Raw genomic sequence first — 25058 nt, forward strand, 5'->3', positions numbered from 1 at the left:
CAGTGCCTAATTAACTTCTGACCCACACATCATTAAATATGGGAGGAAGCCAGAGAACCCAGAAGCAAGTCATGTTATCATGGAGAACAAGCAAACATCCCCCCTCGCATAGACAATAATAGTAGTCACGATTGATTCTGGGTTGCAGAAGCTTTGTGGCAGCAGCTCCACTAGCTGCACTGATGCGCTGCCTTTTCTGGAGATGTTATGGTTTCCATTTGCTGAGAGATATTGATCTCCACTAATCTAAGCAATAGGACTGCATCTTGTACAGTTCCACCATCAGTTATGTTTTGCAATGGTCACGACTTGTCTTGTTGGTACTTCTCTGTAGACTTCTGAGGCTGACACCTTTTCTCCCTTACCAAGTGCGAACAGATGTGGATCAATACATTGGGATTGATTATTCCCTCTTCAGTAACCCAGATGTTAAATCTGACTGGATGGACGTGGACTTCAAGGTAAGGATGATCAGTAGGCATAGGCATTGTGAGGCATAATGATCTGTTTCTTCCTGCTGTGCAGGAGCAACGTTGTGAAAAAGTACGATGTTTATTATCTGAGATTACCAGAACTTTCCAGAAGAAATAGCATGAGCCCGAGGGAAGACAAGGCCAGGGATGCACCAATCATGGGAGTAAGGATACTGCCTTGAACCTTGCACTTCCATCATGTGTCTCTGCATTGATGTATGAGACTGGTTTGAGGTATTATGCAATAGGACGGTGACTTACTGTAGATGTGTTCTGCTTGTTTGTAACAGTAAGCAAAGAAAAGATGGTGGCAGGAGTATCTGGAACCAGAGGTTGAAATCTCAAAGTCGGGTGTCAACCACAGGACAGAAGTGCGAAGAGATTTCTTCTCCCAGTGGGTGGTTACACTTTACAATCCTCTTCTGTTGAAGAATGTGGACACTCAATTGCTGAGTATATTTGGTATACAAGAAATGTAAAAGGAATTGTAAGGTATTGTATTAGAGCAAGAAAGTAGTGCTGAGGTAACATGACAGCCACAATCTTACCAAATGAAATAGTGATAACATAATTTAATGGATTAAGGGTTTTCATGATTATCATCTATTGTAAGTCAGAGAAATGCCTTCTGGCAATCGCTTGAAGGTTCATACATCATCATAAGAAAGAAATCACAAGGCATTTGAATAGAATTTGTTCTGTCAAGCAGATGCAGTATGGATACAGGAAGGGAGGGTCTTGTCTCACAAATTTACTGGAGGTCTTTAGAGATACAATTAGTGCAGTGGATAGTGGGGAATGGGTGGATATTGTGTACAGTGTACTTGGATTCCAGAAGGCATTCAAGAAGGTGCCACATAAAAGAATTATCCATGTTAAGGATTCATTGGAAGCTGCCTCATTGAATACAGTATATTTTTAAATATTTTTGCATCATAGGGGAATTGAGAGTTATGGGGAAAAGAATCTAAAGAATTCAGGTTGTTCTGAAGCTTTGGTGCTGTGCTGTCCATTTCCAGGTTGTTGTCACTTGATTCCTATGTGTTAGCTTTTAACCTTGCTTATTGGTAGAGGTTCTGAATTATACTTTTTTTGTTTTTTTTCCTCTTGAATTTTATGATACAATATATAACTGTACTGTCAACTGTGCATAAAGTAAACATCAATAAAAACATTTAAGAAAGACAAGAAAAAGTTCACCCATCCCAAGAGTGAATCAGTTTAGATACATTTGTAACTTTTGGATCCTCTGTAATAGCTCCTGCCTTTTTTTTTTACAGATGAAATGCTTCCACTTGTGAGACAAGATAAACCACATTGCACAAAAGCATATTTATTAATTTTTAATCCACCTGTGTAATCACTTCATTACTTCTGCTGCTCTGTAAATATTTTCTCCTCCAATGCATGTACAAATCAGAACATGAACTTGATTGCACAGTTTTCTTCATTGGAGATAGGAAGAATTTAAGAAAGGATTTGGCACATGAATATGCACATTGATCATTACATGTTGTTTGCTATTTATTTTTTGAATTTCAAAGAATGTTTGCATGATACAAATTTAGTTTTGTAAGTAATCTTGCTCTAATCAGTTCAGCAGAAATGAGTATTACTGGCAATGAGTATTGGTCATCAACTTCAACCAGAATGGTGTTATTTTGTAGTCACTGAAGAGTCTAACATACAAAGGCTATTCTATTTCACTAACCATTCTATTTCTCTCAAATGCATCTTTTGTTGGACCACATTTCCTTAGATGTGTATTACTATAAAGATGTATATTACTATAAATCAGTATCTCTTTTTTTTCTTTGGCTTGGCTTCGCGGACGAAGATTTATGGAGGGGGTAAATGTCCACGTCAGCTGCAGGCTCGAATGTGGCTGACAAGTCTGATGCGGGACAGGCAGACACAGTTGCAGCGGCTGCAGGGGAAAATTGGTGGGTTGGGGTTGGGTGTTGGGTTTTTCTTCCTTTGTCTTTTGTCAGTGAGGTGGGCTCTGCGGTCTTCTTCAAAGGAGGTTGCTGCCCGCCGAACTGTGAGGCGCCAAGATGCACGGTTTGAGGCGATATCAGCCCACTGGCGGTAGTCAATGTGGCAGGCACCAAGAGATTTCTTTAGGCAGTCCTTGTACCTTTTCTTTGGTGCACCTCTGTCACGGTGGCCAGTGGAGAGCTCGCCATATAACACGATCTTGGGAAGGCGATGGTCCTCCATTCTGGAGACGTGACCCACCCAGCGCAGCTGGATCTTCAGCAGCATGGACTCGATGCTGTCGGCCTCTGCCATCTCGAGTACTTCGATGTTAGGGATGAAGGCGCTCCAATGGATGTTGAGGATGGAGCGGAGACAACGCTGGTGGAAGCGTTCTAGGAGCCGTAGGTGATGCCGGTAGAGGACCCATGATTCGGAGCCAAACAGGAGTGTGGGTATGACAACGGCTCTGTATACGCTTATCTTTGTGAGGTTTTTCAGTTGGTTGTTTTTCCAGACTCTTTTGTGTAGTCTTCCAAAGGCGCTATTTGCCTTGGTAAGTCTGTTGTCTATCTCGTTGTCGATCCTTGCATCTGATGAAATGGTGCAGCTGAGATAGGTAAACTGGTTGACCGTTTTGAGTTTTGTGTGCCCGATGGAGATGTGGGGGGGCTGGTAGCCATGGTGGAGAGCTGGCTGATGGAGGACCTCCGTTTTCTTCAGGCTGACTTCCAGGCCAAACATTTTGGCAGTTTCCGCAAAACAGGATGTCAAATGCTGAAGAGCTGGCTCTGAATGGGCAACTAAAGCGGCATCGTCTGCATATAGTAGTTCACGGACAAGTTTCTCTTGTGTCTTGGTGTGAGCTTGCAGGCGCCTCAGATTGAAGAGACTGCCAGCCGTGCGGTACCGGATGTAAACAGCGTCTTCATTGTTGAGGTCTTTCATGGCTTGGTTCAGCATCATGCTGAAGAAGATTGAAAAGAGGGTTGGTGCGAGAACACAGCCTTGCTTCATGCCATTGTTAATGGAGAAGGGTTCAGAGAGCTCATTGCTGTATCTGACCCGACCTTGTTGTTTTTCGTGCAGTTGGATAACCATGTTGAGGAACTTTGGGGGGCATCCGATGCGCTCTAGTATTTGCCAAAGCCCTTTCCTGCTCACGGTGTCGAAGGCTTTGGTGAGGTCAACAAAGGTGATGTAGAGTCCTTTGTTTTGTTCTCTGCACTTTTCTTGGAGCTGTCTGAGGGCAAAAACCATGTCAGTAGTTCCTCTGTTTGCGCGAAAGCCGCACTGTGATTCTGGGAGAATATTCTCGGCGACACTAGGTATTATTCTATTTAGGAGAATCCTAGCGAAGATTTTGCCTGCAATGGAGAGCAGCGTGATTCCCCTGTAGTTTGAGCAGTCTCATTTCTCGCCTTTGTTTTTGTACAGGGTGATGATGATGGCATCACGAAGGTCCTGAGGCAGTTTTCCTTGGTCCCAACAAAGCTTGAAAAACTCATGCAGTTTGACATGCAGAGTTTTGCCGCCAGCCTGCAGCAATATCATTTTCATCTCAGTGAGCCTGTCGAAAATCTCTATCATGAAATCTTCATTCAGTAGGTTTTTAATTTGCCAATTTACAATGTGCAAAGTTTCTGTTCCTTGTGATTAACTTCCTTGCAGTGAAATTTGATGTTATCATTTGAACTCACCTTCAGTCTGGACCATGACTTGAAAACCGTTCAATGTAATCTTGACCTCATCTATTTTGAATCTGCATCTCTGACTTAAATGATTGACATTGTGTCCGCTGTGTGTAAATTGTGGAAGCTTTCTTTAAACACCCCAGTCTCCCTTTCTGGCTCTGATTCTTTCTGGCTCTGATTAAACACCTCCGTCTGCCTTTCATTACCATCTTCATCATAGTTGCTCTGGCAGCTATGAATGGCACTTTTTGTCAGTCAACCTACAAATCTCACTTTTTGGATGATGTGTCTTCTCATTCTTCTATTTCTATAGAATAAATGCAAGTTTATGTCTATACATAGAATAGACCCACCATCTCTGGAATTACTCCGGTGAATCTTTGCTTTACTCCCTCAACAGCTAGTGTTTTTTTTAAAAAAGAGACCAATACTGTACACAATACTGTAGGTATAAACCTCCATTAATTAGTAAAGCATAATTTTCCTTTCATGAATTCAACTCCATTCAGATATATTCTTATTTTATTAGTGTTTTCATATCATCGCCTTTATTATAGATTCCAGCATTTTCAAATCACTAGAGTAAATCTATCAAGTTAAATTAATTCCTTTTTTCCTCTCCCTCCTTTCTTAAATGAGGAGAGGCATTTGCTACCCTCCAATCACAAGAATGGCTTGCTGATTGCCGAACTGGCCATCTTCAGACTGCCCTCTTGCCAGTATTTTGAGCTCCAGTGGGATGATCACTGTAAGACAGAAAGAACTGAATGGTTACAGTTAACATATAACATTTCACACGAGCACCATCACAACACAAGTTGCAGCTCAGCAACAATTCGATACATTGGAAGATCTGAGGGAAGGTTTATCACAGTCTGTTCCAGATTTGATACATTGTGATTTTGCAAGGGAGAACGATTCTGACGGCTGGAGAGAAAACAGCTTTTTGAAGCAGCTCTTGTGGCTGACCATTCTGTGGAATTCAAAGCAAAGCCGGCTCTGTGAATGACTGGGTCTTTTTGGTGGATTGACCTATGCTAGGAGGGGTTTTTTTTAGGAAGCAAAGTGCTTCATTTTTGATTGTGTCTAAAAGTGAAGGTCACTTAGAGAGACCACTCCATTTTGAGTATGACTAACTGTGAAGGCCACTTGGAGAGACTGGTGCCAGGGCCTTGGAAGCTTCGTTTTGCCTACAAAAGAACCAGGTGTATTATGACCACAGCTCGTGCAGATGGACATTTCTTCAAAGGCAATGAAAGGAGAATTCGTGAGTCTGTAGTAGCCACAACTCCAGTCTTCCCATCAGTTTGACATTAATTCTGGGCATAAAATTTCAAAGGCCTACACTTCAACACTAAATTTAAAAGACTGAACTTTGAAGTAACTTTCTAGATTTTGGCCTGGACAGTAATGCTTTGGGTATTTCATACACACACTAGAACACCTGCGCATAGTTGGGGATGGATTTAGTGTTAAGGATAGTTTAAGAGTTAAGACTATACTTTAAAAAAGAAATAAACTTAGTGTTTTAAAATTAAACACTGTCTATTGCCTATTGTTGCTCGTTCCGCATGGTTTATAACACCAGCGATAATGATCCGTTGTAGCAGCAGGGGTAGGAAAAATTTTACAAAATGAGGCATAGTTCCAGGTGCAAATTAAGAAAAAAAGCTGGGGAGGGAAGCTAACAAATGAGGCAGTACCTATGACCTAAAATCTTCCAGCAAGAGTAACATTTCTGCAGGATCCCTTTCACTCCTGCTGTCAGTAGATTTTAATATTATTCCAGTTCTGCTTTTAGGATTTATTGAGTTGCTCTCCTGGTGTTCGTGATTTAAATCTGGTTTCACACCTATTGTCTGTGCATTCTAATTTGGTTTTACTCCTGTTGTTAGTGTATTTTATTCTGGTCTCAGCCATGTTGTTAGTGATTTTAATCTGATTTTTGATTTAAAATTGGAATCCAGGATTGTATGCATTCTTTACTGAGAAGCTCCTGCTTCTTTTTCTCAGGGAACATTCTACCCTATTGGCAATGAAACTGACATGCTGTCAAATACTGCAAGTATCCCTCATTTGAAGAGCAAGGATCACATGGTTTACATCTCTTTATCCAAGCACTTCTTCGACTCTGCCATGTACTCTTACTATAAAGCTGGATCTCTAAAGGCTGAGATTCCTGAGAGCAAGGTAGGATCCTAAAGATTACAGCAGCATCTTGTGAAATAAATCAATGATAATTACTGAATTCCTGTGCCAATTTGTTACCAGATGCCCACTGATCTTGCTTATTTACTCAGGACTACTTTCTTTGGAGCAATTATTTTGGTAAGTAACAAAGTGATGACATGTTATTACTTCCTCACTTGCTCTCTCCCTTTTCCTCTGACTTTGTTCTCTCATTTTCTTTGTCCATCTTGCTATTTGATTTCTGATTATCTCTACATCTGCCTGTATCTCCCCTATCTGTTGCTTTCTTTCTTATTCTCTAATTCATTCATTTTCTCTTTCTCTTCCCCCACGCATCCCATTTTTATTTACCTGTGTCTCTTTTTCCCACTCTCTGATCAATCTTGTTATTTGGAGGAAGTGAGTGGAATTAAATGATAAGTTAATCATCCTAGTGAGCAGTAAAGGGCAATAATTGCAGGGGCAGAAAACAAACTTCTGGTGGAACTCAGCAAGTCAAGCAGTATCTGTGGAAGGAAAGAAATTGTTGATGTTTCAGATTGAGACCCTGCATCAGAAATGTAGGCAGAGATGGAAGTTAGCCAGTCTAAAGATGTGAGGGTGTGACTGGATAATAGATAACCATAGATGTGAGATATGGGCAGAAGGTGGAAGAGGTGTGATGTTGGGAGACAGAGGCAAATGGATGATAGGTACAGCAGACGGGAATAAAGGACAGAATGGAACTAGTTGGAGGGTAAAGATGGAAACTGCTGCTGGAGAATTATAAGCAGGGACTTGAAGGCTACGGCTACCATTGCTAGATTCTACGAAGTAAGGAAGGTGATAATGGAAACCATTAAGGGAGGGGTGAAGGTCAAATGGAAGCAGATGGGAGGGCTAGTTTCTCTTAGGTGAAATGTGTGGGTAGTGGATCGATGGAACCAGGAGAGGGATGAAAATGGATGATGGGAAGCTGGAAAGAGGTCATGGGAAAGGGAGCAAAAATGGGAAGACGGGAAGTGGATTGAAAAGAGAGAGAGAGAGAGAAGAAAGGATGAAGTAAGGGTTACAGGAAATTGGGAAATTTTAGTTTCATACCAATGGATTGTAAATGATGCAGGCAGAATATGAGGTTTTGTTCTTCTAGTTTTCATTGGGCCTCACCCTGGCAATGATTCAATCTCAAACCAGCACCACAGGAGGAGATGGCAGAACCCAAAAGAAGTCAGGTCTTTGCAATTTGAGAGGTGGAAGACTTTCTGACTCCAAAACACATAAAATACATCATGAAATGTCTTTATCACAGTAACATGTCCCTGAGTTCTCATGAAGACTCTTAACAAACAAGTCATATTAAGGGGATGTTAGAAAAGCAAGAGGTGGGGTTAAAAAGCTTCTTAAAGAGGAGTTTGAGAAAAAAATCTAGAGATCCCAAGCAATTGTAAAGTGGCTGCCAGTAGTTGAGCATTTAAATTCAGGGACTCCAGAATTGAAGAAACAGATATTCTGCAGAATTGAAAGGCAGGAGAAGATTATAAATTTGGGAAGCAGTATGACCATGAATGGATTGAATCCAAAGGGTTTAAAACCAAGGTAGTTCTTAGAGAGAGCCAAGTGTGCGACCAGTGAACCAGACTTTGTCAAGTTAGGAAATGCTCAGCATGTAATTGGATAGAGGAACAACAGAAGGCCAGTATTGTGGAGGTGAAAAGTAAATAGACATGTTGAAGGTGTGGCATGGTGTCATAAATTTATTTTGGGCTCAAATATATCAAGACTGTGAACAGTGTGGTCTAGGATATTTGCTAGAAAGAGGGGAGTTTTAGTCACTGAAGAGTCTGTGCCTTGGTCTAACTATCTCAACTATAGTCCACCCAGAGAGACTGTATACTTGGATGAAATTTTATGTTTGACCAGTACTGAATGTGATGTAAATAGTCCTTGGGTGCTATAGATCAGCTATTCTCAACAGGGGCCCTACCACCACCCCCCCCCCCCCCCACTCCCCACTCCAGGCTACAGCACATTTAAGTAAAAGCCTTGTTTTGTTTACACCTCATGTAACATAAATATTTTTTGTGTTTTTTATGTAGTTGGTAGGAGAGAAGTATGAAAGAAACCAAAACTTGACTGCTTCACAGGGAAGGGAGGCCCATAAACTTTGAACATATTCCTAACGGATCCACAGCCAACAAAAGATTGAGAATGGCTGTGTAGATTATCTTTCTCCCTTTAATAATAAACCAAAACACCCTAGTTATTTACTTCATATAATTTATTTTGCCATTTAACCCAGCAGTTTATAACAGTAAGAAAGTTGTAACTTTTCATATGACCTTTTTCCTTCTCGCTTGTCAAAATTGATTGGGTTCTGAAGTAATCAACATTTTCTCACACATTGTCCATGCCCTTGAGATCCTTGATTCTGTTAACTCCCCTAATGAATGAACTCACAGGTTTTCCTCTCGAAGTTCTGCTCTTTAATTTTCAAACATTGAAGAGTCTCTTCATTTAATAACCTTACTTCTTCATCTCTGGAACTGTTGTAATTTAACCTAATTAGTACTTCAGATAGCAATTTCTCCAATTGACATGTGAACCATGACCTGTCAGCTGTGCCCTTTCCCAAGAACAATTGTGTTTTCAACCGCGTTATTTAAATGTTCTTTAAAAACAAGTATCAAAAGTCTTCATTTCTTTTTATCTCTCTCTGTTAAACATGAAGCAGGCCTAGTAGTTTCTGCTTTTTTGCTGAAAAGAGTTCACTCTGATGTGTCTTATTACCCAGTTTTTTATCTATTTACTTTGGAATTACCTACATTTTGTTGCAATATTTTTGACATAGAATAGATGTGGGTCTATTAACTGTTTGCCTCTTTTCTCAATCACTGACACACAGTCTTCCAAGTCATCAGCCAAGGATGCTCCCTTGCAGCTCAATTTGGAAGTGACATCAGTTCCTCACTGCACAATCAAGCCTTCGGGGAACACCATCAGTGTCAGCACTCATATGAATATCATGCTCATGCCACCCAACTCCACACCGGTCACACTAACCAGTATAATCATGGTAAGCAGCTTATTCTTATCCTACACATAATGTCTATATAATGTGAAATTCTTACAATGGGCCTACTGCCATACAGTAATCCTGCCCAATCACAGTGTGCCTACAATCACAGTCCCTAAAATCTCAAACCGCCTATGCTTAAACTGCCATTAGGCTCAAGATATTCTGACAGTATAAGAGTCCTTGCAATCACAATGCAATTAGAATTATACATTATTTCTACAATTATAATGTCCCATCACTCTCAGAATAGATGTGTGACCCAAGGTCTCATATACCACCATTCCAATATCCCAACTCTGCAGATGTGCTGGCCTGATCTAATCTTTATGTTCTGTCAACCTTGTTCCTGGAGGGCAACAAATATAATTTTTCCAGCATGCACATCCATCCCCAAAGAGATCTGTTTTGGGAAAGGATGCAAATGGAGAATGCATGTATAAGCAAATATTTGTGGCAAATTATTATATAGCATTGAGCTCAAATTTGGGGGTCTTGGGGACAAGGTATGAAGAACGGAGGAAAAATGAACAACCAAGCACACTGCAAGCTGTTACCCTGCACCTTGACTTTCATCGGAAATCTGCTTTAGTCTTTTGACATCTAAACTAGATAAATGTGAATCCGGAAAAACAGAGAGAGTATGCTTTAAAAGGTGATATATTTGAAATTATTGATGGACAAAAGGAATCTGCTCACCAGTAACTGGAACTAAACTGTTTTACAAGCAATTAAGATGCAAAGAGTAACATCGGTCTTTATTGCAAAAGGATGTGCGTGGAGGAACAAAGATATCTTCTTCCAACTATATAGGGCTTTGGTGAAATCACACCTGGAGTATTGTCAACTGATATTTGTCTCCTTACTGAATAAAGGATATGCTTGCTATAAAGGAGGTACAGCAAAGATTCAAAAATGATTCTTGGGGTGGCAAGATGGTAATATAAGGAGAGACTGCATTAAGTAGTTCACCAAGTTTTAGAAAAATGAGAGAAGATTTTATTGAAGTAAATACATTTTTGACATGGCTAGGCAGACTGGCTGTGGGGAGAAAGTTTCTTCTGGTTGGGGTGTCCAAAATGAGGGGCAAAGTCTCAGGACCATTTGGAGAAATGTATTCATTCGGAGAGTGGTGACACTGAGGAAGGTTAGAGGCCAGGTTAACTGTTTAACTACCACCATCATGAGCAATTAGAAGTGGAAGACTATAGAGTTTTGACCTTGAGATTCACAACCATGTTCATCCTGGCTACATCACTGAAGACCCCTCTAAACAAGCTGTTTCAGCACAGAACAACACTGGTACCTGCTGTATGGAACATTGTTCAGACAGGTCCTGTTCTCCAAAGAAAATTGTTCAGACAGGTCCTGTTCTCCAAAGAAAATTGTTCAGACAGGTCCTGTTCTCCAAAGAAAATTGTTCAGACAGGTCCTGTTCTCCAAAGAAAATTGTTCAGACAGGTCCTGTTCTCCAAAGAAAATTGTTCAGACAGGTCCTGTTCTCCAAAGAAAATTGTTCAGAGAGGTCCTGTTCTCCAAAGAAAATTGTTCAGACAGGTCCTGTTCTCCAAAGAAAAATAATGATCTGATTATCAGTCTTTCAATCATTAGCAAAGTGATGGAATTTGTCATCAACAGTGCTATCAAGCAACAGCTACTCACCATCCCTGTAAATGAATGGAGTCATGCCTTGCATTCCATTGATTGGAGTCATGCATGTCTTCCACAACAGAAGATGGCTGTGGTTCATGAAGGTTAATCACCCCAATTCAGGATTTCACTGCAGAAATTCCTCAGAGCAGTGTCTCAGCCATCCACTTTCAGATGCTTCATCAGTGATCTTCCTACAGTCAGAATAGTCACTAATATTTGCCCAATGTTCATTTCCATTCACGATTCAGTAGCAAATGTCCATCTCTGCATCTGGCAAAATTTGGACAGCATTCAGTCATGGGGTGATAGCAGAAAGGTAACATATATACCACAGAAGTGGCAGGCAATAGAGAGTTTAACCATATACTTTACCTTGACATTACATGATATTTACATTCATTAAGTTCTCCACCATCAATAACTTGGTAATCACTATTTACCAGAAACTTAATTACCCACTTAATTCTAAGATTACTAGAGTAGATCCTAGACTGAGCATCCTATAAGAACCGAATCACCCCTAAACCCTGAAATCCCCAAGCTTTTCCACCATTTATGAGGAACAATTTAGAAGACTGATGAAGTACTCTTTCCACTTGCCTGGATGAGTTCAAGTGTTTACAAATCTCAAGAAGCTCTTGATGGGACCTATCCACAACCAGAATATTCATTCCCTCAACGCCATGGTTGTGAATGGTTGCAGATCATACCACCTCCAAAAAACACTGCAGTGCTATTGTGGCAGCACCTCACAAACTCACAACCTCTACTGGAAAAGAAGACTAACTGGTACATAGAAACAGAACTGCCTGCAGATTCCCTCCATCACACAGCATTCTCATCACATCACTGTTCCTCCATTGTTAATGGATATTAATGGATCTTTGGTCTTCACAATACACAATAGGACTGTGATAATTAATGGGTTCTTTTGTACTTTTGATTCTGAACAGTTTCTGAAACTACAGAGTTTGTGAATTAGGGAAAGTCAAGAAACATGCTTTTCTTCCCAATGGCACATTTTAATTTGTAAGACTATCTTTATTCTACTAAGCAATACAGATGGATCATAGATGACGGTCTTAAGCAGCATGCAACTGCAAATGTTGAAAACAAAGCTTGCCATTCACAAAGTGATGTTCCAGATGCCATGCAACATGTTGCTTTAATCCTAAGAAAGTATCACAAGGAAATTAGCATTATTTCAATAAATTAAATTTATTATTTTATAAAATAGTGAATATTTGAATGAAAATGCCACACAGAACCAAAGAACTCTACAGAACAGAAACAGGCCATTTGGCCCTTCTAGTCTGTGTTGAACTATTAAACTGCTTAATCACACTGACCAGACCATATCCCTCCATAACTCTCCCATCCATGTATCGATCCAAATTTTTCTTAAATGTTAAAATTGAGCTTGCATTTACCAATTCAGCTGGCAGCTCATTCCACACTCCACCTACTATCTGCTTGAAGAAGTTCCACTTAATGTTCCCTTTAAACTTTTTCCCTTTTGCACTTAACCCTTGTTCTCCAATTTTTATCTCACCTAACCTCAATGGAAAAAGCCTGCTTGGATTTACTCTATCCTCCCATCATAATTTTGTATACCTACATCAAATCTCCATCATTCTTCTATGCTCCAGGGAATAAAGTCCTAACCTGAAAAACTCAGTTCTTCAAGTCCCTGCAACATAATGGTATATCTCCTCTGCACACTTCCTGAATTTCTGAATGAACCACAGACATTGCTTTACTTAGACTTTTTCTTGCAATATTTTTATTTATTTTGCACGAAGCTTTAAATGTTTGCACTGTAATGATGCGGCAAAACAACAAATTTTGTGACCTATTCATGACCATAAATTCTGATTCTCTTTCAATCTTATTGATATCCTTCCTGTAGTTAGGAAAGCAAAATATCTATAGATGCTTATGAATCTTCAGGATTGATATATACTTTAAAGACACTACCAAGCAAATAATGTTGTCAAATAAACAGCAACTCATCATAATTCCCTCCAACTAAATGAATGAAACTATTATGTTGATTGGTAATAACCTAGATAAAGCTAAACTTCCAGCAAACTCTGAGACTTTTGCCATAAATGGTTAAAAATGTCATCAGTTTGTGTAGTTAAAATGAAACGTATATCAATCAATATATATTTGGTCATCAGACCAGTCCTGTTCACAAAAGGATTGTGTACTTGGGGGGGATACAAAACATATGATGCCATAAATTACTATAAGCAACATCTGCAGATGATCTCAATGTATTTACAGTCCATTTCCTCTGTGCTGTAACCATTCAAAATGAAGATTTGAATGTACCTTTTGTTAAGTTGTATAGTGGAATGCAGTGTGGAAACATTAATGGTTTATTAACCAACATCACACAATGGCATCTAGTCCACACTCTCATTTGTGTTTCTCATTGCAGGAGATAAAGTTGAATGCAAAGGTTGCTTTGAAAGGGAAGAACCTTGCAATCACTCTGGGCATTAGAAGGTAGGACCACTGTGCACTGTTGGCATGTAGATTTAACCTCTTACAATATATGGTAAAAATCCATTGGATCCCATGCGAGATCACTGGATCCTGCACTGTGGGTCTGATTGGTAGAATACACTGATCAATCATTGGCTTTTTGGAAAGAGTAATCTCTGTATTTTGACATCCTGCCCAGTGAGCTACAGAGGCCAAACACGTAAAGGTGCAAGACTAATGAAATAATTCCAAATTAAAAAGTCTCCAAATCAGCATTCATAAACTATTTCTGGCCATTTTCTTCTGTTTTGTAACAGGAAGCCTATCCATTATGTCCTGCTTCATTACTGTTCCATTGACACCAAGTTAAGTCACGATCTTTGCCCTTGTGGGTAGGGAACGCGCAGCAAAGTGAGTAACCTGCCATCCAAGAAGATAACTTGAAGTGGCTTACCAGATTTAAGGCACCAAGTTCAAGTGTGTTTTGTGAATGTTTTATCCATTACCTTTAATTCCCTAATCACCTCCGATTCATTACTCATCACCCAATCCAAAACCATTGATCCCCTGGTGGGCTTATTAACAAGCTATTCCAAAAAGCCATCCCTTAGGCATTCTACAAACTCTCTCCTGAGATCCAGTACTTCCTAACTTTCCCAATCTCCTTTATGTTAAAATCCCTTCTATGATCCATGATAAACCATATATAAACCCATGTTTAACTAATTAATCAAAAAGAAAGTAAAAAGAAAAAAAAGAAAACAAAAAATTTAACCCCTCCATCTTACCAAGGTTAACTTGTAAAATCATAAAGATATGGATTGAATAATGACCTTCAGACACCAGACAGTCTTCAGAGCATCCAAACTTCTTAAATCTTCCAATTATGATAGGATTCTATGAATGGGTCCTACATCTTGTCAAATTGAAACTCCATATCTTTAATGTTGTATCTAATTTTCTCTAAGCTTAGATAGAACATAACATCATGTAACCACTGGGAATGAGTGGGTGGAGAGTCATCTTTCCATTTCATTAATCTGGATCTGCATCTTAAATACATTTAATGAGACAGGTTCCACTGCATGAATTTTACGTGTTTAATTGTAGGCTGCACTCTCTGGGTATTTTTTTTTTTTTTTTTTTTAAATTTTTTATTTTTCACACCATAAATCACATTAGCCATGATATACACTATTTCTTTTTCACACATATACAGTGACTTTTTCTCCCCCCCCCTTTCCTCCCAAACCATCCCCCCCACCCCCCCCTCTCATCCATTTTAGGTATACAATCTAGGTTGCATTAAGCCAGTCAGACAATGTTGTCATTCAACAAAATTACACCAGAAATTCTACTGAGTCCATTCTTTTCTTTCCTTCTCCTTCCATCAACTTAGGTAATGTTTGTCCCCGGTAGGTTTTCGCTATTGTATTTAATGTAAGGCTCCTATACTTGTTCGAATATTTCAATATTATTTTTTAACCTATATGTTATTTTTTCTAATGGAATACATTTATTCATTTAAATTTAGTAGTTTCTTCCTTTTACTTTGGTTATGTATTCCATTAATATTTAAAGACATATAGTTCAGCGTAGCCCTTTTATATTTTGTTTATCTTCTCTTTCCGTTTTTCCATCATTACCTTTCCTCCTTTTCCATTTCTGTTTTCTTATTTTCAACTCTTTATAAGACAACATTCCTACAACATCCAACATTTTCCTTATTCTCCTATTTCTATCTTATTTATCCCCAATCTCCCCTTCACCTCCTGAGTTGTCCTTTATCCCTTGTCGGACAACCACATCTCCCCTCTCCATTTGGATTTGCGAATCCACTCGCAAGCGTCAACTGATTTTGCAGTGACCGCTATTTCCCCCCACCCCGCCTCCCCCAGAAAAGATTTCACTTTTCATATGTCACAAAGGTCACTCTTTTAATTCCCTCCTTATTCTCTCTATTCCATTACCTTCCCTTATTAATTCTTGTCTATTCTATCTATATTTTCCTCTAAGTACAGATACATTCACGTATGCACATTGTCTCTATTCACTCTTATACCTCTTTACCCGCATACATATCAATCGTGATCATTTTTACTCTCATTACCCGTCTTCATCCCTCAGTCTATTTTTGTCTTTACCCACATACATATCAATCGTGATCATTTTAACTCTCATTACCCGTCTTCCTCCCTCAGTCTATTTTTGTAATTGTTCTGCAAATTTTCGTGCTTCTTCTGGATCCGAGAATAGTCTGTTTTGTTGTCCTGGAATAAATATTTTCAATACCGCTGGATGCTTTAGTATAAATTTATACCCTTTCTTCCATAAAATCGCCTTTGCTGTATTGAACTCTTTTCTCTTCTTTAGGAGTTCAAAACTTATATCTGGATAAATGAAGATTTTTTGCCCTTTATACTCCAGTGGTTTGTTGCCCTCTCTTACTTTTTCCATTGTCTTCTCCAGTACCTTTTCTCTTGTAGTATATCTTAGGAATTTTACTACAATAGATCTTGGTTTTTGTTGTGGTTGTGGTTTAGAGGCCAATACTCTATGTGCCCTTTCTATTTCCATTTCTTGCTGTAGTTCTGGACATCCTAGGGTTTTAGGGATCCACTCTTTTATAAACTCCCTCATATTCTTGCCTTCTTCATCTTCCTTAAGGCCCACTACCTTTATGTTATTTCTTCTGTTATGGTTTTCCATTGTATCTATTTTTTGAGCTAGTAGTTCTTGTGTCTCTTTAGTTTTTTTATTAGATTTCTCCAATTTCTTTTTTAAGTCTTCTACCTCCATTTCTGCTGCTACTGCCCGCTCTTCCATCTTGTCCATTTTCTTTCCCATTTCTGTTAAGGTCATCTCCATTTTATTTATTTTCTCTTCTGTGTTGTTTATTCTTTTTCTTAAATCCTTAAATTCCTGTGTTTGCCATTCTTTAAATGACTCCATGTATCCTTTAATAAGAGCAAGTATATCCTTTACCTTGCCTTTCTTTTCTTCTTCTATTTCACTGTACTCTTCCTCTTCCTCTTCTTCTTCCTCTGGGTTGGCCATCTGCTGTTTCTTTGGTGCCCTTTCCTCCTCTTCTTTCTTGTTTCTATTGTCTTCTGTGGTCTCTTCTTGCTGCAGGTGTTCTGCAGCTGTCGTTGTCGGCTGTGGAGATCGACTCCCCAGCTGGTCCCCCCTCCCGTCGGTGTGTTTTTTTTCATTCGCATCGCGCATGCGCGATACTTCGCGCATGCGCAGTTGCGCACTTTTACTCGGCTCTGCGAGCCATTTTTGTAGTCCATTATTTACCGACCTGAGGGAGCGCGTTTCTCTCTCCGCAGCGGGCCTCTTCGGACAGGTAAGGCCTTCACCTTTTTCCTCCTTTGTCTTCTCTTCCTCTCTTCTTACCGTTGCTTTCGATTTTTCTTTTTTTGTCGCCATCTTCTTTCCACCTTTATACTCACTTTTCTGTAACTTTTATTTCTGTGCCTTTGTGTTTTCTTTTGTTTTTCCCGACTTTTCTGGAGAGGGCTGGAGTTCACCGTCCGGCCACTACTCCATCACGTGACTCCTTCCCCTCTCTGGGTATTTTAATAAAACTTTGGACACCTCTTCACTGATTCAATATCTGAATTGTGAGCAGAACTGAGTGTGAAAGTAGAAATGTGGGCAGGACTTATGGGTACACTCAAATATTGTTACCAACATTGACAAGATCCAGTTATATAATTGTGGGATAATTATAGAGGGAAGAAGGGGCAGGGGGAGGAATGCAAGGTAACAGGTAAGAGATTATAGCTGGATATGGGTGAGAGGGTAGAAGAGAAAAGATGATGTGATGGGTAGGGATATCTCTCTAAATGGAAAGGGGGTGATGAGCTGGAGGAAAGGAGAGAGAGGGATAGGGAAAAAAAACAGATGAGGGAGCGGTTTAGCGGAAATTGAAATTCATGTTAATGCTATCTGGTTGGAGAGTAACCAGATATAGAATATTAGGTGTTGTTCCTCAAATTAGTGGCAGTGCATGAGGCCATGTTGGGGTGGTAATGGTGAATAGAATTAAAATGGTTGGCCACTGAGAGGTCCTTGCCAATGCAGCAGACTGAGCGAAGGGGCTCAATTAAACAATTTCCCATTCTCACCAATGTAGAGGGGACCGCAACTGAAGCACTGGATGTATTAGATGGCCCCTACGATTTCACAAGTTAAGTGTTGCTTCACTTGGAAGGTTTGTTTGGGGCCCCAAAATGGTAGTGAGGGAGGAAGTGTGGGTGCAAATGCAGCAATCCTTGCAGCCACAGGGCCAGACAACAGCTCTCAGACATGTCCTCTTACTTACCCATTGAACAGGACCCCACCAAGAAACATGAAGCTGCTGATTCATGCACCATCACTGACCTCATCACTTCTGGTCAATTCCGTCCCACAGCCTCTAATTTCATTGTTTCCCAACCCATGCTGCCAGTTTCTACCTCCTACCTAAGATCCAGAAACTCAATTGTGCCATTAGCCCCATTATTTCTACATGCTCCTGCCCCAATGAACTGGTACTTCAACTCCATTTTGTCTCCCCTGGTGCAGTCCTTCCTTACATATATCCACAATACTTTTCATGCCCTCCATCACTTCAACAACTTCTAGTTCCCTGGATTTGACCACCTCATTTTCATTATGGACATCCAATCCCTCTTCTGCCGTCAACTCAGCCCTCACCCACATCACTATTTCATCAACCCTGGCCCCCTCCACCCCAAGACGCAACAAGGACAGGATTCCCATTGTCGTCACCTAACACCTCAACAGCCTCTGCATCCAACATATTTTCCTCCACAATTTCAGCCACCTGCAACGTGTTCCCACCACCAGATACATTTTCTCCTCTGCCCTCTCTGCTTCCCACATGGACCTTTGCCTTCAGAACTTCCTTTTCCTCTCATTCCTGCACTCTTATCACCCCATAATACCTACCCCTATGACTGCAAGGATTGCTATACAAGCCCACACCTCCTCCCTCACCCAAAATATTGGTTACCCTTCATTTCATATAGATGCTGCATGACCTGCTGAGTTTCTCCAGTCCTTTTGTGTAATGCAGTCTTAATTATCAGGTTGTAGCGTGAATAAAAGCTCTCATGACTGGAGGGAGAATATGTGCTTTTATTAGCTTATAACTGAGGGTAGGGTCTTACAGTGGTCTTCAGAGGGGTTGAAGATTTAGGCGGGAAACCAGTGTTATATATGGGTAGATGCGGGCAGACTCAGCCATCAGTATAATACACCAGTGAATCTCAGTTCATTGCACTGACCCCTTCCTGCAGAATTTAGGTCTGTGGATGAAGACAGAGAAAATTGATTCAGAAAAAAAATATACAATTATTTCTAAATTTAAGTGGTCTAGAGATCCTGGTGAAGTGCCTAAACATGGGAGGGCCTTGGGCTCCTTGTCCCCTTGTGGGGGAGAAGTGGCGGATGGGGTCTCAAGCTCTACAGTGGAGAAGGATACACTTTCCTCCTAAACCAGATTCTCTGAGGCCCCAAGTGGGGGTGGTGGGAATGAGCTCTTGAGGCTACAGACTCTCTGTTCTGGTGGGTGCCAGGTCCCTGATGGAGATGATGTCCTCCCCGCTATCGGGGTACTCCATATAGGTGTACGTGGGATTGGCATGGAGCAGTTTCACCCTTTCCACAAGGGGGCCGGTCTTGTGTGCTTCCTGAGAAGGACCAGACCAGGAGTTGTTAGCCAGGTTGGGAGTGTAGTTCCCGATGCTGATCTTCTTTCGAAATTGAATAGGAGCTCATGAGGAGTAGCACTGGTTGCAGTACATAGTAGGAAGGCCTTCCTGCCAGCGTGAGTCTGGAAGGTCTCTTGACTTCAGGGCCAGTTTGATAGCCTTCCAGACCACGGTGTTTTCCTTTTCAATCTGCCTATTCCCCCAGGGGTTGTAGCTAGTAGGCTTGCTGGATGAGATGCCCCTTGCCAGCAGGTACTGACATAGCTTGTCACTCATGAAGGATGAGCCCCGGTCACTATGAATATACCTGAACAGGGTAAAAATGGAATCTAGGGTCTTTATGACTGACGAAGTGAACATGTCTGGACATGGAATGGCGAATGGAAAGCAGGAGTACTCATCAATGATAAAGAGGAAGAAAGTGTTCCCATTTGTGGAGGGGAGAGGTCCCTTAAAATCAACATTGAGCTGCTCAAGGAGCTTGGATGACTTGATCAGGTGCGCCTTTGCGGGGTGGTAGAAGTGCAGCTTGAACTCTGTGCAGACCTGGCAAGACTTGGTCATTTTGCTGACGTCTTGCATGGAGAAGGGCAGATTGTGTGCTTTGACAAAATGAGCCATGGATGGCAGAGCTCATTATGCAGAGTCTGGAGTTGGCTGGTGTATACAGAGGCAGAGCTTCCTCTGGATAAGCCATCTGGAGAGTCATTAAGAGCTCCTGGCCGATAGGCAATGTCATAATTGTAGGTGGAGAGCTCTATCCTCCACCTACAAATTTTGTCATTTTTTAGTTTTTTCCTCTCTTAACATTATTAAACATGAATGCGACCAAGCGCTGGTCAGTGAGTAGCGTAAATTTCCTTCCAGCCAGGTAGTGTCTCCAGTGTCTCAAGGCATCTACAATGGCTTGAGCCTCCTTTTCCATTGAGGGTTCCGGAGCTCGTGGCCTTGCAATATCCAAGAAAAGAATACAACCGGCCTTCTTGCCTGGTTGAGGGTAGCGGCCAGGGCTACGTCTGAAGCGTTGCTTTCAACTTGGAAAGGTACATTCTTGTCCACCGCATGTTTGGCAGCTTTCACAATGTGATTTCAGAGGTAGTTTAAAAACTGTTTAGGCTTCAGCTGAGAGGGGGAAATTAGTGGCTTTTAAGAGAGGGCAAACCTTATTGAGGGATCCACTGGGCATAATATGAGAAAACCTCCAGACATCTCCTCAAAGCCTTTGTGGTCCTAGGAATGGAGAGCTCTAACAGGGTGCGCAACCTATCAGGATCATGGCCAATGATGCCATTCTTCACCAAGGAGAATGCCAAGGATAGTCAGGCGTTTAGTCCTGAACCTGCACTTGTCAGAGTTATAAATGAGGTTCAGGGCTTTTGCTGTGTGGAGAAAGCTCTGAAGGTTGGTGTCAAGGTCTTCCAAGACATTATCAAGGTAGGGGAAGGTAGCCTTAAACCCTTACTCATCCACCATTCTGTCCAACTGCCTCTGGATGATAGAAACCCCATTACTAATACCGAAAGGAGCCCTCCAGAATTGATAGAGATGACTGTTAGCCTCAAATGCCATATATGGACGGTCCTCAGAATGGATTGGCAGCTGGTGATAAGCATCTTTCAGGTCAATGATCAAATAGACCCAATACTACGCATTATCATTCACCATGTCCAAAATTTGAGGGAGTGGTTATGCTTTCAGGAGCATGTACCGATTAATGGATTGGCTATAGTCAATTACTAGCCTGGACTTGTTTTCCCCTTTTACCACTATCACTTGCTGGCTGGTGCTAGGTTCATTTATACCTTCGTCAAGCAGATGTTGTGTCTCAGACTGTATGAAATCTCCATCTGCTGTGCTGTACCTCCTGCTCTTGGTAGCAATAGGTTTGCAGTCAGAGGACAGATTGGGAAGAGAGGTGGGGGGGGGGGGGGTCGATATTCAACGCGGAGAGGCTACATGTGGGTTCTGATTTTAGAGGCCCTTCATTCTAGACCATTACAGGGGGGAGGCGACCAGAATACTCCACACTTTTAAGGTGACACAGGAAGTCCAGACCCAACAGCACTGGAGCACACAGGTACATACAGGCATGTCTTTCAAAATCCCCCTCCCCCCTTCAAACGAGACTCAAGGAATATGCGGTAATTGGAAGGATTCATCTTTAGGTTGTATTCTTGCACAGTCCGTGAGTCTATGAAGCTTTCAGTAGAGCCTGTGTCAATTAGGCATTTAGTGGTATGTCTGTTTACCTTCACAGTCACTGTGGAGTTGCTGAGATGGTGAGGTCTGTCCTGATCTAGAACCATTGAGGCTAGAATCCTGGAGACTCCATACTCCTCATTCTGGGATGCTTGTGGGTAAGATGACTTCAACTTTGTGGCGCAGCAAAATGGCTGCCCTCTTTCCTCCTCTGATGATGATGGTGCCGAGTTTGTATTTGAGTCGGGTCAAGATGGTCGCCGAGCCTTTTCACACAGTTTCCTCACTGCCACCCTCCATCGGCGTGAAGTGCAGCAAGTGGGTTCAGTTGAATTTGGGGCAGACTGCTTGGGGCTGGAGTCGGATACAGGAGTGGTGCAGGCTGAGGACTTCCCCAATGTCCTTTCTTGCCACAGCTGGAACACAGTGAGTCTTTAGCCGGGCAACGAGATTGGGGATGCTGGCTCTTGCTGCAGAAAAGCACTCACGAGCATGGGAAGCAGCAGCTGTTAGGGCTGGGGTAGTGGGAGCAACCGGTCCATGGAAGGGGTCACCTGGGTGAGTGAGCTTACTAGCTTCAGGGTCATCATTCTCAAGCTTGGCCTGTTCCAATGATTTGGCCAGTTCAACGTCCTTCTTACCTAACTCGAGCAGTTGCTGCCTCATGTACCTCAAGTGGACCCCTGTGACTAGAGTGTCCTGGATCTGTTCTTCTTCACGCACACAGCCTTTAGCCACTTTGTACCTGCACTTCTTGGCAAGCGTCCACAGATCCAGCAGGTAGTCATTGATGGTCTCTCCTGACCGTTGGCAACGTAGAGTGAGTCGGTGCCTCGCTCGGATCTCGTTTTGCAACTTCAGGTACCGAGCCTTCAAAGCCTTGATGGCACCATCATATGTATTGCAGTCCCTGCTGACTGCATACCCTTTCGTTCCTATCTTTGAAATGAGTGTGGACCTCCTGAGTTCATCAGTGTGGAAGACATCTCTGGTCGTGTTCAGGTAGGCCTGGAAGCAGTCTAGCCAGTACGTGAATTCCTCAGCCGTGTCGGGGAACAGAGGGTCTATCAGCAGCAAACCTGGCTTGAGTAGCACTTCTATCATTTATAAGCTAATAAAACTGTAGTGTGAATAAATGCTTTCACAACTGGAGGGAGAACATACGCTTTTATTAGCTTATAACCGAGGGTAGGGTCTTACAGTGGTCTTCAGAGGGGCTCAGAGTTTAGGCGGGAAACCAGGGTTATATATGGGTAGATGGGAGCGGAGCCATCCATCAGTAGAACGCACCACCAGTGAATCTCAGTTCACTGCACAAGTGTGTACTGGAACTCTGCCATTCCTTAAATATCCACACCATAGGAGCTTTGTCATTAGGAACAGTCTGTACAGCATGAACCTCCAAGCTGTTCTGTGCTACACAGGAAATACATAAAGAAATGCTTTGATGTCTTTCTTTCCCTACAGATTCAGGATGTTTTCAACGAAGTCAACTCTGGAATCGTTGGTGGTAAGTGGTCAGTCAAGGGAGGATCTTTATCACCACTACATGGGCAGCGGTGTGATGAAATCACTTACTCATTTCAGAATGTATTCAATGAAAAATGATTTGATTACTAAAACTCAAGGCTGGCCTGTCTGCAGTGCTGATGAGTGACACTAGATGTTAGCTCTTAGATGAGATTTTAAACCATGACTGACTGCTATCTTAGGTGAATGTCAAATATACCATTGTATGGGACTGATGAAGAGCTTGGAAGCTACCTGTGGTTTCTTGGCCCTCAGTCACCAAAACAAAAACTGGCAACGTGGTCAATATCACAGTGCTGTTTGTGGGATTTTGACTGCTCTTGCTCTTATGTGACCACCTTTCAAAAATAATCACCCCCTTGCAAATAGTAAAAAGATATTTTGTTTTCAAATGATCTTTCTGGGAATTGACTGTGTACAGCATGATCATGCACTTATAAAAGTACATTTTTGTCTGAAAATCACTTTGGAACTTCGTGAGGCCATACACAGCATGATTTAGTTTAATGAAATTGATAGATGACATTCCATCCTGTTTGATAAGTATCCTGGAACTGGGGCCAGTTTTTTGCCAACAAACATTCCACATAAACATGGTCAAACCGTACCCCAAAAAGAGGTTAACAACCCAAACAAGAGACAAGCGAGAGGCTGAAGATGCTGAAATCTGGAGCAAAAATCAATCTGTTGCAGAACTCAATGGCCTGAGCAGTATCAAAATAGAAACAAATTGGTTGATGTTTTGAGTGAGACCTTTCATCAAGGCTGAGTGCAATGAGAGGGTGAGGGGTTGAACAGGGGCTAGTAAGGGATTGGTGAACAAGGGAGGGATGAAAAATTAGGGACAGATGGCGAGGAGGAGGCAGCTGTCAGATAAAGAGAGAGAGGGGCTATAGAAAAAAGAGGGTGAGATGAAGGAAGATGAAAATTACAGGGTGAAGTTGCAGTAGACTGTGGAGGAGTGATGTGGAGACAAAGGCTACCAGTGCTGGAATCTGATAAGTAGAGATATAATAAAAGTTACTAGGGTAAAGGTGAAAGACAAATGGGATCAAATGGAATTGAAGAGGAAAGGGGTGGAATCCTATTCATAAAATGCGGGTGGAAGGAACCAGAAAGGGTACAGGATGAGAATGTGTGGAATGCTAGGTGGGATATATGGGAAAGGGGAATAAATTGGGGGCTGGGGGAGCAGGGTGAGGGGGATGTGGGAAGTAGCTAGGAAAAATAGAGATGGACTTATTATCTGAAATTAAAATTACAAAATTCATAACATTGGGTATACAGCCAGGTTGAATATGATGTGCTATTCCTATAAATTACATCAGCTTCCCTCTGGGGGTGGAGAAGGCCAAGGATGGACAAGTTGGAATAGAAAAGGGAGTGTGGAATGGTTTGCAACCAGGAGCTTGGGATGGTGAGTGTGGACAAATGCTGATGCTCTGTAGAACTCTTCAGGTCTGTGTACGGTCTCACCAATGAAGAAAAGGTCACATCAGGAGCACTGAATGTAGTAAGTGAGGTTGGAGGAGGTCCACATGGATTTTTATCTCACCTGAAAGGGCTATTTAGGTCCCTGGATGTTTGTGAGGAAGAAAGTGTGAGAGCAAGTATTGTGCCTCCTGTGGTTGGTAGGGAAAGTATCAGGGATCCTGCAGAAGGAGGTAGTGGAGGGATGAGCAGAGAATGGAGTCATTGAGAGAGAAATCCTTGCAGAAGGTAGAAAGGGGTGGGGAGGGGCTGATGTGGCTTGTGGTGGGATCTAGCTGCAGCTAGCAGAAATGATGAATGATAATGTGCTGAATGTGAAGGCTAGTGGGGTGGAAAGTGAGGACATGGAACCTTATCTTTGTTCTTAGGCAAGGGGGAGGGGGAAAACAGAGGAATTGAGAAATGGAGGAAATGTGAGTGCTGGCTAGTATAGAGGAAATAAAAGCAGTAGATGCTGGAATCTTGAGCAAACAAAAAAATGCTGGAAGAACTCAGCAAGTTAAATGCATCAATAGATAAAAATAGTCAGTTAATGTTTCAAGTTTAAATCCTTTATCAAGTCTAAGATTGAATAAATGAAATT

At 41.6% G+C, this 25058-nt stretch overlaps 1 protein-coding gene and 1 long non-coding RNA gene across 9 annotated transcripts in view; one reads left to right on the top strand and one right to left on the bottom strand.

Annotated features, from left to right (window-relative positions):
- The window catches only part of pltp (phospholipid transfer protein), a 52618-nt gene that overhangs the window by 21219 nt on the left and 6341 nt on the right, over positions 1-25058 (top strand). For 5 of the 7 annotated variants that reach the window (XM_069884714.1, XM_069884718.1, XM_069884713.1 and 2 more), the window contains 6 exons: positions 370-461; positions 6158-6334; positions 6416-6472; positions 9216-9386; positions 13486-13553; positions 22922-22964. In XM_069884714.1, coding sequence (XP_069740815.1) covers positions 370-461; positions 6158-6334; positions 6416-6472; positions 9216-9386; positions 13486-13553; positions 22922-22964 — 608 coding nt within the window. Of the gene's footprint in view, positions 1-369; positions 462-6157; positions 6335-6415; positions 6473-9215; positions 9387-13485; positions 13554-21512; positions 21613-22921; positions 22965-25058 lie in introns of those variants that run through there. The other 2 variants (XR_011340046.1, XM_069884716.1) reach the window with 2 other exon arrangements.
- Positions 4649-25058, bottom strand: part of LOC138735986 (uncharacterized) — a 76114-nt gene continuing 55704 nt past the window's right edge. The window contains exons 3-5 of one of the 2 annotated variants that reach the window (XR_011340051.1): positions 11049-11309; positions 10693-10882; positions 4649-4890 (exon numbers count right to left, since the gene is read on the bottom strand). This is a non-coding gene — a long non-coding RNA (uncharacterized lncRNA). Of the gene's footprint in view, positions 4891-10692; positions 10947-11048; positions 11310-25058 lie in introns of both variants that reach the window. The other variant, XR_011340050.1, reaches the window with a different exon arrangement.

This window comes from Narcine bancroftii, chromosome 6 (assembly GCF_036971445.1).
Source record: "Narcine bancroftii isolate sNarBan1 chromosome 6, sNarBan1.hap1, whole genome shotgun sequence".
Lineage (NCBI taxonomy): Eukaryota > Metazoa > Chordata > Chondrichthyes > Torpediniformes > Narcinidae > Narcine > Narcine bancroftii.